The sequence below is a fragment of the Tympanuchus pallidicinctus genome, unplaced genomic scaffold (genome assembly GCF_026119805.1).
Source record: "Tympanuchus pallidicinctus isolate F22 unplaced genomic scaffold, pur_lepc_1.0 scaffold26, whole genome shotgun sequence".
NCBI classification, from domain to species: Eukaryota; Metazoa; Chordata; class Aves; order Galliformes; family Phasianidae; genus Tympanuchus; species Tympanuchus pallidicinctus.
This window is the reverse complement of record NW_026294743.1, coordinates 611,618-629,058: the sequence shown is the minus strand read 5'-3', so window position 1 is coordinate 629,058 and position 17,441 is coordinate 611,618. Positions and strand designations below refer to the sequence as shown.

General features: G+C 38.9%; 1 protein-coding gene across 11 annotated transcripts in view; it reads left to right on the top strand.

Moving 5' to 3' along the window:
- The window catches only part of FHIP1A (FHF complex subunit HOOK interacting protein 1A), an 84,367-nt gene that overhangs the window by 32,751 nt on the left and 34,175 nt on the right, over positions 1–17,441 (top strand). For 7 of the 11 annotated variants that reach the window (XR_008208464.1, XM_052690252.1, XM_052690258.1 and 4 more), the window contains exons 3-4: positions 15,504–15,735; positions 16,649–17,275. Coding sequence is in view for 10 of the 11 variants with exons in the window: in XM_052690252.1 (XP_052546212.1) it covers positions 15,634–15,735; positions 16,649–17,275 (729 nt within the window). In the remaining variant the exon portion in view is untranslated. Of the gene's footprint in view, positions 1–7,163; positions 7,285–11,442; positions 11,629–15,503; positions 15,736–16,648; positions 17,276–17,441 lie in introns of those variants that run through there. The other 4 variants (XM_052690254.1, XM_052690256.1, XM_052690255.1 and 1 more) reach the window with 4 other exon arrangements.

Below are 17,441 nucleotides of genomic sequence, written 5' to 3'. Positions count from 1 at the left end.
GCAATTGGGAGGTTCCGTGCTGCGATGGCTGCTGTGCCTGAAGTTAGCTCAACTTCACCCGGTGTCACTGGTAGCCCTCGTTCTGCTGAATATAAGCTGGTGTGCTGTAAAGCTACTAGATCACACTTGCTTAAATTATTTGAAATAAGAAAAGCAGACTTGCTATTAAGCAGTAGTCTCGCTGGAGAGCAGCATAGCCCAAACACTGCAATATTTCAAGGAGCTGATTTCTCAAGGTGAATTTCTACATGACTCTCTGTTACAGTAATCTACAGTTTTGAGGTTGGCTATGGTTATTGCCAGTGCTATAAAAATGTCGTGTAAAAAGGACTTACTCAGTGCCACTTCCATGCAAGTGAGTAATAACACAAGCATGAGGGTGGAGAAGGGTGTGTGCCAGATTTTTTTTCCATTAAAAAAAAAAAAAAGTAGAAGAAATTATTCAGAGCTTTCTCTTGCATTGAAGTTCTTTAAGTGGAGCCTGTGAAGAATTAAAAAGATCTGGAGAACAGGAACTGGTTAGAGCTGGGCTGGGTTAGGTTTGTACTTAGGTCTTCCTTTTGAGTTCCAAGATGGATGTGTGAATACACAACTTGTGCCCAACAGAAAAAGGGCTCACAGCAGCCAGAAGTGAGGGAGAAATCCACCTGGTCATAACAGCTGTTCGACCCAATCTGTCCCTTCTTTTACCTGTTCTGTCTCTGAGTCTGCTGTTGGATGTGATTAGGGAAAATACTGATAGTGCGGAAGTTCCTGTAACTTAGGTTAGGGATAGCAACTGGCATAAACCACTCTGATCCCTGCCATCGTTGCCACCTGGAGTACATGGCAGGCTGTCACCCAGAATATTGCTCTTCTCTTATAATGGTAAATATATTGACTGTTGAAGGCTATGGATTTCTGTGTGAGTGTCATAGTTACTGATGCTTAATATTTCAAGTGCGCCACCTCTTGTAATCCCACAGCATAGAACACTGATTTGGGAATGGAGAATGCACGTTAAATTAATTGAATAGTTGCTAAAAAAATATAATGCAGGAAGCGATGCATTTTGTTCTGGCCAGAGCACATCTCTTAAGTGGGATTATGTTTTGCCCCACTTTGTAGGGGAAAGAGGATGTGGGCATGCTTTTTAATGAAGCTTTTCAGGATGTGTCATTCTGCTACAGGCTATAGCCTCCTTGCTTCTCTGTATTTTGTTCTGTACTTATGCTGTTGCTGTTTTCCTGGCCACAGATATAGCTGTCTAACATTTGGTTTTTCAGCACCTACTCTGCTGTTAATGAATGTGATCATTTACACAGTGTCACTGTAGTATTGGCACGCTAAATAATTTAGTGAGCTGTGGCAGGTAGATAGCTCTGTAATGTCTGTGTTACTATGGCAATATATTTGCTTAATGTAAATATTAGTCATTCTGACCATATGAATCTCAGCTTCTGACATTATTAGCTGTATTTGGGAGGTAGGAATCTGTGTATCTGGAAGAAAGGTTGTTCTGGAAATAGTAATAGTTTTAAAGATTATTTGTTCATAATTCCTTCTGCTCTCTGACTGAACTACATCATCTATTGACTGTAATGAGCAGAGCAGAACATTTCTCCTATTTCTTTATAATAGAGCTGTATTGCAACCACGATCAAGAAATATTTAACTGTATTCTGATTGCCTAAAAATTCAGCAAACTGAAATGAACAGAAATAGGATCATGAGGTCCATTAACTTTGTTTTTGGTCACAGAGTCACAGTGGTTCTAGAAGCACAAGACCTTAAAATCAGACCTGGAAGGAAAATTCCCTTGGGTACTGCATCTGGTGCTGTGGCTTGAAAACAAAGCTAGGTATGAAGGGCTCTTCTGTTACCTTTACAGATAACGTCAGATGTAGAATTATTCAATAAATCTCTCATTTGGTAGAAAATTTATGTAAGCAATGTGTTAATGAAGTTTACATTTCTTAATTTCTTAATGCACATGGGTTTTTTTTTGTCCCATTTTGTGGATGATTTCCAGGGAAATATAACTACTTTCTGCAGAGTCTTGTCCTGAAAGCCAATTCATTCCTGATTCTCTGAATTACTCTGTAATGAACTGCCAGCACTTTTAAGTCAATAAGTAAGAGTGATTTAAAAATATATTTATATCTTTCTGCTAATGTTCTTTTTTTATCTTCTGTGTTTTATACTGCACAATATAGGCACGCAGTTTGTTACTTGGCAATCTATATAAGACTTCCACCACTTCAAACCACAGATAATAAATGATACTGAATATAAGCCTGTAATAGTCATAATATTATTTGTACTGTTTTAGAAGCTTATTTGATCAGTGTTGAAAGGAAGAGTTGGCTTGAGTGCACCCACCCCTTGTTTAGAATTTTGTGCATGTATATATATGTAAATAAATTTATATGTATTTGTATATGTGTATATATATACACACAGATATATGCTTTAGATGCTCTGCTGTTTATAGGTGCAGGAAAATACTGAAGCATTTAGATTCAGTATACTTACTAAGTATTACACAGTCAAAAGAGTAATTGGAGTGGCTTCTCTGATTATTCTTTTAGTAAACAAACCGTAGTCATAAAATGTCTTGGGAAAAGCCACATCTTCTGTAATGTGTTGAAAGAAAAGGACTGCAGAGCTGTTTTTTCCCTTGTGGGAAAATAACTGTGTAGAGAGGGAAGAAATCTTGTGGGATTACTCCGACAGGATTTTTCATTAGAGAAAGAAGCTTCTTCATTTCTGAAGGTTCTGCATTGCGATGGACAAAGGAAAGGCAACTGATGTCATCTGCCTGGACCTGTGGAAGGCCTTTGACATGGTCCTGCACCACATCCTTATCTCTAAATTGGAGAGAGATGGATTTGAAGGCTAGACTATTAGGTGGATAAAGAATTGATTGGATGGTTGTAGCCAGAGGTTTGTTATCAACAAGTCTGTGTCCAGCTGGAGGCCAATCACAAGTGGTGTCGCCAAAAGGTCCATCTTGGGACTAATTCTCGTCAACGTCTTTATCAGTGACTTAAGTCTTTTAGGTCCCATGCAACCAAAGCCGTTCTGTGATTTATTTTGTGATTTCCAAAGAGATTATTATCTGTTCTTGAGCCAGGTTGTTGGAAATGATCCTCTGGGCACCCAGCACTCTTCCGAGCACCTCTACTGATGCTAGGCTACAGGACCTACACATACTGCCAGGAGCTGGAAGAGGCTGGTGGAGCTCCCCTGGCTTGTCTGTTCTGTGGCACTATAGCTGTGCTGATTTGTTGCAAGGAACCATTCCTGTGGATGGGGAAAAGAGCCTATCCCTGAAGTGGCCTGTTCTCATCTTTTGAGCCTGGCTGTACCAAGGACTTGAATACACATTGGTGTTTACTTGTGGATTCCTATCAGCAGAGATGCAGAGGAATGCTTTATGTCATGCCACATTCCTAATCTCGTAATTCTGAGCTACGCTGCATTTCTTTGCTTGTATTGTTGAAATATGGTATGCTTGTACTTTAAAGCAAGGCTGAGGAAAGTGGAATGGTTGGTATTAGAAGCTGAATGTTTAAAGCAGCTGAAAAATTGAAAGGAACAAAAGCATGTTCCAAAAAGCAGTTGCATTTAAGACTTTACGTATGATTTGCTGAGCTAATTTCTGTTATTGTCATTCTAAGTGCCTTTTCACTTTTCTCTACAGAAGTAAAAATTCTGGTAGTTCTTCCGTGCCTTTTGTGAGCATAATGAATATTTGCTTTTACATATTACCTTACAAATAAGAAGTGGAACTGTTTCATCTGCAGTGTTCTTATTCCTTTCTTATCTTTCTTTTTTGTACGTTTCACTTTGAAAAGATACTGATGGCTTCTTGTGTGAAGAACGTTGGTCACGTTCTTGGTTTAGGATGAGGAGCCCCCAGAGGACCTGTGCTTCTTAACCGTGTCCTTTTGAACTGGCAGTAGTGAGTCCTGACGCTTTTACTGTTGGCCTGTGGATAGCTGGCAGTTAATTATCCCATCTGTCCTTCTTTCTATTGCTGTCACAGGACAGACTCATTGTGGAAGTTAATATGGAAGGAATGTTATTGCCCTTGTGATCTTACGTTGTCTTTCAGTATGATAGCTGTCCATTTAAGTGCTCAAGATACAGCATAAAAAATACACTGGATAGCGTAAGGCCTAAATTATACTTTTGGTATCCTTTTCAGTAAATGGTGAGTGTTTCGTGGTAGAAAACATACATATGACAGAATACCGTGAAAAAGATAATTTAAAAATAAACCTACCCTCCAAATTTCTGCTGTTAATTTTGCCAGTACCCCACTGCTTTTTTTTTGCTGGGGATTAGAGAGCATAAGCCAAGTGTCATACAATACATTGTAGGTACAAAAATACTTGTCACTTAATCCTCATTGTTACTGCAGGAAAATGGACAGATGGTACTGAAATCATAGTAACAAATAATGTTTACCTGTCAGCTGCATGGTTAGAACATGTCTTTGGGCTTTTGGAAGAGTAAGGAGAATGACACAGAAGGGTTGTGCTTCTAACAGCATTAGCTCTACAAGGTGTATATTTCCAGGTGCAGAAAACTTCAGAGCTACAGTACTGTTTTAGAGTATAGTTCTAATAGGCTGCTTGGTTATTTCAGTTCAATGGCATTCAATGGTATAATTATCTTTTCTAGACATTAATAAGTAGGTTTAATATTCAAACCATGGTGTTAGAGATAAGTGTGCCAATGAACCTTATCAGTGGAGCAAAATGTAAATTTTAACATGTTTATCTCATTAGTCTTTAGTAAGGCTGTGCTTTGCAAATCATTGCTGCATCATCTACTGATTATATCCTCTAATCTCCAAAGCAAAATGGCACTCAAATAATAGCCATACATTGCTTGAAATCCTCCCATCCATTTTCTGGGATACTTAATGTATTTTTTTCCCTTCATTTAGAGGGCTTTGTGTCATCTTTTCTGTGCGATGCCAAAATACAGAAATAAAGGTAAGATGAGAATTCATTACTTGTAGACCTTGAGCTTAGAAACTTTTCCCAAGCAGGGGTTTCCCAAAGCTCTGGTTTTTAGACCAGAGTTCTGAATATGATTTTGTGTGCTGGGTAAGGACTCAGAGAGCTCTCTGCGTAGTTGGAGCTGCCAGACTGTCAACTGAGTAACAATGACTTGTTAAGTTAACAACAATTGAAGCCTACCCAAAGTCTGTTTCTCCTATGATACAGGAGAATCTGAGCTGAATGATTTGCCTTAGGCTCACATTGAACTCTTGCATGTAGGCTGGTCCTTCTGTGGACTTTTGCATCAATTTTTTTGGACAGTTGTGTCTCCAGTATGCTACTTGGAGCAAGTAAGAGGAAATTCAAGAGAGATGTGAGAATTCTTCTGGCAAGTCCACTTAATATTTTCTCATCGAAGTGCTCGTGCAAAATTGTCAGATTCCAGTGGAGTTTGTCAAGCCCATCTTGAAACTTTCAAGGCTTGAGGGTTTCCCAGGAGATGCAAGGTTTGGTAACTGTGGCAGCACGCTTCACATTTAATTCTGTGAAGTCTTTGTTTTGAAAGTTTTATTCTAATCTTCTCAGGTTGGTTTCTTTAATGATTATACCAGTTTGTAGAAAAACATTAGAATTATGCTTCATATTTCTCTGAAATGCTCTATTGTGATTGGATCTGTTGTTTAAATGGTTGCTGGAAGTGCAAGATTTATTTCTTTCCTTACCACCTTGTGTGAAATTGGTGTTTAAAACCCATTGTAGCCCTCTGAGGGATGTGAAATGGGACAACTGGTGTAGTGCTGGATTTTAACTGCAGTAGCTACAGCCCTCGGGGGTCCACAAAATCAATTTGCTGCTTCTGGTGGTAGGTTTACTATGCTAGTAGTCGTACATCATAGTACCATGTTATATTTTTTTTGCATTCATCTTCTTGATGGTTGCACTGGCAGACAGGTACACTGTCACAGGGAGAACTCAATTTTTCCCATTAGAAAAAAATTGAATTTTGGCTCCCAGTGCTGCTGAGGTACAGCTTGTGGTGGCATTGTAGCAACTCCGCCTATCATTGTTGAGTCCACCTGTTGTGAATTTTCAAGTGTTGGCAACTGTGGGTACTCACTCTTTCCAGTTAGCTTGATTGCTGCGGCATGTGTAATTAATTGCAGGTGGATGTGCTTTAGGTACCTGCACTTGTGAAGAGAGTTTTCTACCATCTTTCATTAATTTGTCATTAGTCATATATAGTTGGCTCAGTGCTGACTCAGTAGTAACACTGTTTAATTTTAGTTACTTTTTCAGACTGGGCACTTGATTGCATGCAGATTGTCCTTTGAAGTCATTGGAGCGACTTGGACATTGTCTCCTCGGACAGTCAGCGACTCTCTAGTGCTGGAGGTTAATGTTATTTGGAGTGCAATATGCTTGAGAGCAGCAGAGGTACCCAAGTGCTGGTTAGTGGAGAGACGTTCAGAAACAGTTCTGAAGTGCGTCGTCACTGAAGTGCCCATGGTGTGAGTTATGATGCAAATAATGTGGTGTCTGTGGGGAGAGAGGGATTTGAAGATAAAACAGTAAGATGTGGAAAAAACAGAGAGCAGAGATGGCGGTGGCTGTTGTAATGGCTGTGCACTTAGTTTCAGCCAGAGGTAAGTGGTAAATGATGATAGTTTTCCATATACTACTACTGTTCTTAGTTGATGTATCAAATAAAAAAAAAAAAGATTTGACATGCTTTCTAGTTCTTAAAGCCTATTTACTCTTGGAAATCAGAGAGTAGAAGAAGATTGTAATCTAATTTCACGAAGTGTGTGCTCAGGAATAAAGCTGGAGTCATACTTTGGAAGATGTTGTGGTTACGGCTGACTAACATTGAAGGCATGTGCATACCGACCAACCGTTGTGTACCTTTTCTCACTGTTTCTGCATTCAACTTGTACTTGGAGCTCTGAGCATTGTTATGTCATATGTAACTTTGCCTCAGGCGACTTCAGAGAACATGCAGACCGCAGGTTTTCAGGAAAATGAGAAAGATGCGTTGAAAAAATTGGGCCAAGGGGAAGTGGGATGGGAAAGGCACTAGATCTCAGGTATAGAAGATAAGAGTACTACTCAACTACTTATAAAAACAAGAACTGAAGAAGTGTTGGTGTGACTGTAACTTCTACAGCTCCAAAAGCCTCAGAAGGAGGGATGGCAGCAGGAGAGAAAATCAGCAGCGTTCCTGGAGATGTGCTCAGACGTTTCCCACTTTCGGAGGCATGCCCACAGGAATACAAACAGTGTATCGCAGGTGGGACTTATGCTTTCCCACGCTTGTAGTTGTGTTCTTAGGTGTTACAAAATCAGACGGGAGAGGTTGTGTTTCGACTTCATTATCTGTCCAGTGAAGCATTCCTGCTGGAGCTGGCATCCGGCTGTTTTCATTACTCAGCTATCGGTTTTGAGCATTTCAAGTGTTAGAAAGTTTAAATAGTAAATGAATTCTATTTTCCATGGTTTGTGATGTTAACTCCACCTTTTGGTAGACGCCATCTCCTTGCAAAATCTGCAAGGCTCTTTGTTTTTTCAGAGCACTCTCTTTTTCAGATGTGTCGTCCTCATTTGCAATTCAGAAAGGGCTGTTGCTTACCCTCTTTTGTGCTCTGGGGTGTGGAGGTTGCTAATTTATCTTCATTCCTCACTGGACCAGAAAGATGTCTGTAATTCTGTTCACATTTATACAAAGATTCAAAGGTGAGACTGAAAAATTATACCAAATTGTCATGACAGTGTTAGATTTCTGTAATTCTTTAGTTGTTCCTTCACTTAATTGATTTTATCTTAAACCTAGGAATATGCTGGAGACAAGTACTGTAGAGAAGTGCCATAGCGACAGTTCTTTTTTTGCCAGTGCTATCATATGGCTTTCTCATTATTCTGACAGAGATGGACACAAGAATGGAAGATGCTGGAATTGTTTTCAGTTTCCAGATAGGTTGTAACATACTCTCAAAACAGAGTGGACTTATGCTATGATATCAGAGATGAAGGATTAATTTTTACTCTGCGTAATGGACATCTTAACGCTGTTTACACTTAAATTCTTTTACTCCTGGGAAAGCTTGAGAAACAAGAAAAACACCTGCCACCTGCATAACATACAATGAAACTGAGCAGAAATGGAAATGTAAATTCAATAACAGGATTTTTCTTTGATGTGAATTTTTATGCTCTAATAAGAATGCCAACAATCTTCTTTGGATTTTGCTATTCAACAGCACGTGTGTTAAAAGCAGAAAATTCCAAGTATGTAGAGAAAGCCAAAATCTGCCCAAATCCACTCAGCTTGCAGATTTGTACTGGAATTTTTAAATAAGTGCACTGCTGCAGGAGCAGAGGAAGGTTTTTTGTGAAGCTGTGCTTGGAGATAGGGGAAGTGTTACTTTATGGAAATTTTTGACTTTGCAGTAGGAATTTATGTGACATGAAACTTCAACTTTCCGTGTATTCTCTGAGCTGGAGTAGAAGGTGAGAGGGAAAACAGCATTTCTGTGTGATTTCCTATGAGACCAAATACCTGGGGTTTCAGTGTTAGGTAGCTGGTGAATTAGGATTTCCTAAGAAGCACTTGTTCTCCCTTTGCTTTTCTTTCTCTTTCTCATCTTTGTTCTTCAGTGAACAGTGTGCCATAGTGATTTGTGCATCTCATCTTAAGCAATAACATTTATTCAGTTGTTATCCCCAAATTAGGCAATTGATAGTCATAAAAAGGAAATGAAAAAGGGTTTGCAATTGCTTTCCTCTTTGCCAAGCATGGAGTGTAATTTAGGACAAAGAGAGTTCACTAGCTTCTGGAGCTTTCTCCAAGCTAAATTGCAAATGCCTGATCCGAACAATGGGTGGTTACATGGTGGTCTGTTCTTTCTGTTTTTCCTTTTATTTTTCTAAAAGAAAAAAAAAGTGCAAATCCACTGGGTATATTATTTTATTACAACTGTCTACCTAATGTCAGGTGATGCATAGTACGTAATATGAGGTACGGAAATGGCCTTTCAGGTTTTAGTAGCTTATAAAGCGTAGTTGGCTTGCTGGGTAATTTGTGACAGGCATGTGCCATCCTACAACGTACTGAAGCAGTTGTCCTGAAGCTGTGCAGCGATGTGCTTTTGGCCAGCCCTTCATCCATTAGTTCATCCCGGCACTGGCAGGTTATCGCTTCAGAGCGTAGGAAAAAATTTTGACTTGGCTGGTAGTCATCTTGAGTGGAAATTCTCTCTGAAATGAGTACTTTCAGGTAATCATGTGCAGAAAGACAAATGAGGATTTTAAGTCATCTAGTCAATTATTATAGTCCGTGTACTATAATGAATATACTGAGAGAGTGGGAGGTTTTTACTGTGTAATAGGTAGCTGCCTAAATTTATACACAGTTGTAAAAATATTTTTTCCTAGGAAAAAAACAACTTACTATTGCAAATGAATTCCTGAGAGGAGAGAGAAATGTGCTTCTAGAGTAAGTAGTATGTTAACAACCGTGCAATATTCATTCAATGCCTAGCAGTTTAGATTTAATGGCGTCTTAGATCCTATTCCTGGGCTTTTCATTTGAGAGAGGCAGGTAACAAGAAGAAGTAACACGTGCAAGTGCATGAGAGAGAGGAATTCCATGTGCAAAGTGGAAGTTCTTCTCTCAGTGAAATCTTGATAACAATCCTGTGGGGAAGCTGATTGGCTTGTTGATTTATTGATCAAGTAATCAGGGTGACCTTTTAGTGGTGGTCAGATGTTAACTCTTGTGCTTGGGCTATATTTAGAATCTGTTGAATTGTGAGATTTTGGAAGGAAATCAGTGTTTGTGACTTCTTTTATCATGAAGTACAGATACGCAGAAGGTTACAGAAAATATCTGCATTTGATGATGGATGAGTGCTGAAAGTGTGCGCATCATCATTAAAGTCCCTTTCTATACTTGGGAACATCAGTCTTGGACGGCTTGCGCTTATTATACAGACTAGTTTGACACGTTATGCAAATCACTAGAAATACTGTTTACGTTGTGCTATTGTAGGCAGAAGATATCTAGCTGAGTCCTATTTTTAGTAATCTGAGTATGAGAATTATGGGTATATTGAGAACTATTTTCTAGACCATTGTTTTCTCAGGAAGGTAGCATTTCCTAACTGTGCACTGATGTTCTGAAAATAGTTTCCGATCTCTAGAAGATAGTTTTCTACTGCTTCACTGGCCTCGCCGTTTTTTCTCTCAGGAAGGCTTTCCAGATACGCAGGTTATTTACGAATTTGTTTTATACTTTCAGCTATAGACACTGTGTAACCTTTAAACAAGAAAAGACCTATGAAAACAAAACGCCTTTACAAAGAAAGCTCACTTCAGCATCACACCTTAAGAAGTCTGTGTTTTCCTAAACTATGAGCAAGCTAGGGCCAAGCTCTTATGACCTAATTTTGATACTTCTGTGACTTGTTATCTTGGAAGGCAAAATCAGTGTTACAGATTGAGTGGTGCGTTTTGATTTTTCTCTTCTGCAAGGATAACCAGAACTTAAAGAAGGGTTATGTAATGCCTGCTTTCTGAATACGCTGCTCCTTCCGACTCCTACGCGGTGACAGATATTGAAATAAACTCTGCACAAATTCCCAGCAGAGATGAGGATGTCGGCAACAGCTGCTTTTTCCCAATAATTCACTTCAGTGATGACCGAAAAAAAATTACTTCTGTAGATGCAGCAGCTGATATTTGCAGTTCCTCTATGAATCAATGAATTGAAAGTGTAGCTCATATTTGATGACTCGTTCTGTGCCCTTTGGGGTGGTTCTTTTCTCCTTTGAAACTTGATATGAAAGCGTATTGTTTAAAACAATATCGTTTTAAATTGAGGGTTGGTTTGTTTTTTCTACGGTGTCTCACCTAGTACAGCTACAAATGCTTCAGTCCATGGTCCTCGGCCGTATTAATGACTTGGTTCTCTCAGGAAAAATGCTTTTCTTTTGGCTGTGTTTTGGGAATGAACAAGTGAAGTTAAAGCTCTTCAGTCAATTTCAGTTCAGTGATATCTGCGTTCCTTAGTGTATAAATAAAAACGAACTTTTCTACAATGTAATTTTCATCTTCAGTTTTAAATTAAGTCCCTCATACTCCTTCTGTAGTAATTGTCTGTAAGTGATGATAACAAGATAACTCAGTCATATGACGTCTGAGTGTTTCTGTCAAAGAAAGCATAGAGATGTATCTTGGTTGTTAAGAACCTCAGCTGCCTTTTTGTTTTCGAGTTTTTAGCCAACATAATGTGTTCCCAGCCTCTAATTGTCACTGAATTGTCGTTTTTCTATAGTAGGCCAAGACCGGGGGAGATGAAACAGAGAAACAGGTTTATGTTCCTTATAAGTCTAAAAGGAACAAGTAATACCACTAGATTGGCAGCCTTATTTCCCGTGGCCCTTTTCCTTAGTTTCAGATTGATGACCTAGGGATATGAACTTGCAGCTCCTTCCTCCTGGGTCTTTGCAACAGTACCTGCAGTGGTAGTATGCTCTTGAGTTCCAGGAGAATTGCTTGTGTACAAATGATGGCAATGGATGAACATGCCCTGTGGTGTATCAGGAGCCCTCCTTAAGAAGGTCAAAGTCTCCTTCAGGTATTCTGCTTTGTTTAATTATGGTTTCCTTGAGCGCTTGTTGCCGTTTCTCTAGCTTTGCTAATATGCCCTTTGATGAACTGTCTCTGCTGTGTAACTGTACCTCCTAGATCTACTGTCTGTAATTTCTACCATAATCCATCAATGTGTTTTTGGCCATAGCATTCAATTGGCCCCTCTGTTCTTGCATTTTAGCTAGTCCATGCAGTAGAAATAGCTGTAGATTTGGCAGCTTGCAGTTTACTCAGTGCCTGTCTCCAAGGGAAAGTGGATCCTAGCCCAGGAGCTGGCAGGGCTCACTGATGAATAGGATAAGGGGGAACGGTTTCAAACTAAGATGGGGAGATTTAGGTTGGATATTAGGAGGAATTTTTTCACCCAGAGGGTGGTGACGCACTGGAACAGGTTGCCCAAGGAGGTTGTGGATGCCCCATCCCTGGAGGCATTCAAGGCCAGGCTCTGGGCAGCCTGGTCAGGTGGCTGGTGACCCTGCACATAGCAGTGGGTTGAAACTAAATGGTCATTATGAGCGTTTCAACTCAGGCCATTCTATGATTTTATGATTCTATAACTTGACAATGGATTCTCTGCTGGGCTGTTCTTACAGCGTACTTTTCAATAAAATAAGTACTTCTGTTGTTTGGGGAGTTAAGCCCTATTATCAGCTGTGGGAAAAGGATTGAAGATTTACAGACTTGTGAAGGAAAATTGAAATTGGCTGTCCATTGCCCGTCCAGTGGCTGGGTTTCAGTCTCATCATTAATCTAAAACTATTCAGATCAACACTGAACTGATAAAAAATGATTAAAATAAACTGTTATTTTTGTTTTTAGTGGTGCCCAAGTTCATACCAATCTCTTCTTCTATGTTTGGCATTTGATAATTTTTTTTTCATTTTCCCTAATTTTTATGCAGTATTATCAGGCCGTTTGTTCTCCTTAATCAGAGTTAGCTTTAGTTTGCAAGGAATAATTCAGCATTGCCATTACTGCAGCAGTTTGGCCTTGCAAAATAATCAGAAAAACCTGCTAATCTAGTGGAAAATAAATCTGCTTACAGTGAATACAATGAATATATTATTTGTAGTACTGCTAAAACAAGAGCATAGGAACTGTAGGTAGATGTGTATCTTGAAATACACTATCTCTTCCAAATAAGTTTCCTTTTTCAAGCATGTACCCTGCTTTCAGGATTTACTTTGTTGCCACTTAAGTTGATACAGTTGTGTATATTTTTTGAAACAGTGTTTCAGACTCTTAAGTCTTCTGAGCTCATACAATCTATTACTGTTCTGTAGACTACGAAGTCATGACATTTTAAGATGGTTTCCAGGTTGGAAATATTTGCTTCCTTGAGGGAATTGATTTGATTTTAAAGAATTTAGTTATGTTGCAGTCTTGTTTGTTGTTGTCTAGTTAATTTTAAAATTAAGGTGATTAAAGGCTGTAGACTTTGCCACTGCGAAGGGAAGGTCTGTGCTTCCTCAATTTCTGATCTGATAGCTGGGCTAGGTGCAAGTAAACCTAATGTTTGCTAGAGACAAGTTGTTTTGTTTTCAGCTAGTAGTATAAACTGGGTAGTTATGCTCTTTGTTCCAACCTTCAGTCATTTTTATCAGCATTAATGAAGAAAGCCTCCCTTATTGCTCTTTGCTAGCTTAAATAGTTGGCCAGAAGTTTGTGATTTGACTTTCGGTATCATTTTTTGATGACTATTTCCCATGTGATATCTAGATGTGTAATACCACTTTCTTTTATTTAAATAAACTCTTACACAGCATGCAGACTCTACCTTGAAACAACCTCTAAGTTGAAAAGTCAAACAACTCAAAACTAGTAAATTCCAGAAACAAGCTTGCCTCTGCATTGTTAATTAAGTTCTCTCGCTGCACCTTATGATACCATCTTTAATTACATGATCACATTAGTTTTTCCAAAGCTGCTTCCTTCATTTCATGCACAGGACAGATCTGCTCAAGGGGTGAATTGGGGTTGTACAGCAAAGGGCGCTTCTGCCTGCAGGGGTCTGCTCAGCTGCTATGGAAATGGGAAGATTTCTGCTTAGAGGAGAGGGCTGATGAAGGGTAAACTGATCTGCAGCTGATAGGTGATGTAAATAATGGGAATTAAACATTCCTTTGGATTGTTAGATATTATATTAGGCAAACTACTCGGAGCAGGCTTTTTCTGGTACTCCTAGGAGATGTCACCAGAAGGTATGTATGTGTTGAACACAAAGTATTGTTTTGCAAGCAGTATTACTCAGAGAGATAAATGATCCCCAGATTTATGCTGTGCCCTCCATGCAAGGAATTGTTTTCTCTACAGAAGGGGTAAACTCTATCATGTTAATTGTATTGGATGGGTGGGAGTGTTTAGGAAATATGTCATATCCATCTTGCATGCAAGGGCTGGGGGTCAGAGGGAAGTTCCTAGTATGCAATTGAATCTTGAACATGTGAATATACAGAGAAACAAGATGACATTTCATTAGAAACTTCTGGTTGTTTTTTTTTTTTTTTTTTGTCTCAGAACTACTAATACTGTAGCCTGGAGTTTTTTGGGCTATTTTAAACACTGCAAAATTTGCTGTTGCTTTTGTGGCAGTCTCTCTGTTTTGCTGTTTCAAGAAGATACGCTCTGCAGAGCATACCTGCAAAGAGCAGAGGTGTTTGCTGCAGGGTGAAGCTAACTATCTTGTAGGATACATGCATAGGAATATCTACTATATAAGCAAAGAATTGCTTTACAAAGTGTGGCATCGTATGTTACAGAAAACCCCATGATGTATTTAACTAAGCCAGAGAATATCCAGGTCTTCTGAGATCTAATGGAGAGGGAGGAAAGCAGAAAGTTTCAAAATGCACTCTAATAAAAACAATTCCTCTATAATATACATAAGCTGTAGGAACATGTTCTGCACTTATTGCCTTCCTAAACTCTGGAGGTATTTTTTTTTTTTTTGCTCTTACATCAAATTAAATTAGTCACCTAGTTGGTTTGCAAAGAAGAAAAGGGTATGAGTATAAAGCTGATGGAAGGACAAAAAAAAGTGGAAACTGCAACACAGAAATTGGCTCTTGAAGTAATAATATGTTCTCTTAAGCCTCATAAATATCTGGAAGGTATCAGTCTTCATTTCATTTTAAATTTCTCTTGCAGATTTGAAACTGCTTTGATACTCAGATAGCTAGGATATTAAATAATGGATGAAAAGAAAGTGCCAATGTTTGGTCTTATTCTGATATTCCTTTAAAAATGACGTCTCAATTTATTTGATCTTGAATATGTGAAGGGTTTTTTATGTCCTTTTTTCTTATTATTGTTCTTTGGTGTAGATAGAAGTACATGTTTCTATCTGCATATGATATTGAACAGTTATTTCCAACTCTTTATGGTATGCTCTCTGACAGAAGCATTTAAATATTTGCAATTGTATCTATTCTTCTGATACTGTTTTTAAAAATGTGGAACTAACTTGTGCTTTTTTACTAAAGTAGTCTATTTAACATTGGTTATTGAGGCACTCTGAACACAGTTGTGCTTGCATGACAGAAACATAATAGAAACAAAACTGTATTGCAAACCTACAATGCTTACTGCGTGAGCTTGACGTATATTTGAGTAGCGCCTTTGTTCAAAAGACCTGCTTCAGGATTGAAAACTATTCTATGAGGAAAAGTCTAAGGTGGTGGTCACATGTAGCATGCTTACAAATTTCCATCCTCCAGTTGAATTGAAATGAGAAAGGGTTTTAATGGTATCTTGAAGTAGATTCTTTGTGTGCATGTATGTGTTTGTATATAGATATGTGTATATAGACCTCATAAAATTTGATGTATGAAGATGTGTTGTTTTGTGTTTTTTCTTAAACAGAGTCCTGTGGATACCGAAGCTCAAAAAGGGATATTGATCTCTTCATGATGCTTGGACACCTTTCACTACCAACAGGATTTTCAAAGGAAATTCAGCATGGCCTAGTGGATTGACCTTTGGAAACTTTATAATGTCCTCTGGAACTAGTATCAGAAAAAATCAGCAGGGTCTGAGCCTGCAGGGGGTTGACCCAGAAACCTGTATGATAGTGTTTACAACACACTGGGCACAGGTAATGCTACTGAGTTTTATTGATTTGAAGTAGGTTGTACTAATGAGAGTTTGCTTTATTCTTACTTCTGGGGTTACCCTGAGTTTCTGAGGAACGCACATCTTTCGTGCAGAACATGATGTTGAACTGACTGCTGCAGAAAGGGCATTAGTGTTTCTGAGATAATTCCTGTGTTGAAAAGGTGCTGTTCAAGAGCCATCTTTTGCCACTTAACTGCAGTTAAGCACTCATGCTGGGGCAGGAGCTGTTGTTCCATTGTGGTTTTGTGGCAGTTATCCTCCACAAAAGGACTAAATGCAGTGGCTTTTTCACTGATAATGAGCTTCACTGATTGCATGCAGAACGGAATTTAATGCAGGGTTTTGAATGCTGGAATAATTATTACTCAGTCTTGAAATGTATATTGAATGTTGCAAGAGTTTTGGGGCAGTGGTGACCATTAGATATCACTGAAGATGTGGCAGAGAGAGAATAGCTATGTGGACTTCTTTACTGCTGTGAACCACCTTGCGGCATTGATGTCCTTGAGCTCAGTTACTCAGCATGAAGGGCCCTGTGATTTTTAGTCCTCTCTGACAGAGAAGCTTATTGCAAATATTAAAACTCAATTTCTGAAGTCTTAACCTATTTTTTTAATGCTTAAGAGAAGTCCAAGTTCTCAGCAGCGAGACAAGTGGCAAATTCAGGCCCTTATAAAAATGGGGAAAGAAAACAACTAAATTTCAGTCTAGGATATCCAAAACATTTATGTGTAGAAGGTTTGACTGACAGAAACTGCAAGTGTAAACATATATCATTTTGTTTTAAGTTCTGTGTTACGAATTTTGAGGTCTTTTTTCCCCTTACGTTTATATGTAAGTGAATATTTTCAAATGTATGCTCAAATGATTGATCTGCTTTTGTTTATTTTTAGGTTCTAAAAATCTTAGAGAAACATGATCCTTTGAAAAATACTCAGGCCAAGTATGGTGCAGTTTCACCTGATGAAGCCAGCACTGTTCAGAATTACGTGGAGCACATGCTTTTCTTACTCATTGAGGAGCAAGCAAAGGATGCTTCCATGGGACCCATTCTAGAGTTTGTGGTCTCAGAAAACATAATGGAGAAGCTTTTTCTTTGGAGCCTGCGGCGAGAGTTCACTGATGAGACAAAAATTGAGCAACTCAAAATGTATGAAATGCTGGTAACCCAGTCTCATCAGCCTTTGCTACATCACAAGCCCATCTTGAAGCCTTTGATGATGTTGCTGAGTTCCTGCTCAGGAACAGCTACTCCAACAGTGGAAACAGAGCTAGTTGTCCTCCTGAATCAGCTCTGTTCTATAATAGCCAAAGATCCTTCCATTCTAGAACTGTTTTTCCACACCAGTGAGGACCAAGGAGCTGCCAATTTCCTCATATTTTCCCTTCTGATTCCCTTCATTCATCGAGAAGGAAGAGTAGGCCAACAGGCTCGTGACGCACTGCTCTTCATTATGTCCCTGTCAGCAGAAAACAACGTTGTTGCAAACCACATAGCAGAAAACACTTATTTTTGCCCAGTAAGTTGTTCTTGCTTGATCTTCAGTGTTAAACTAATCGTCTTTATTCTTCTTGTCCTGTTCTGTTTTTTCTGATGAAGATGTGTTGTAACGTATTACTTCTGTTTCTGCTAACAACTGTTTCACAAACATAGTGTTGTTTAAGCCAGGCCTGACTCCAGATGCA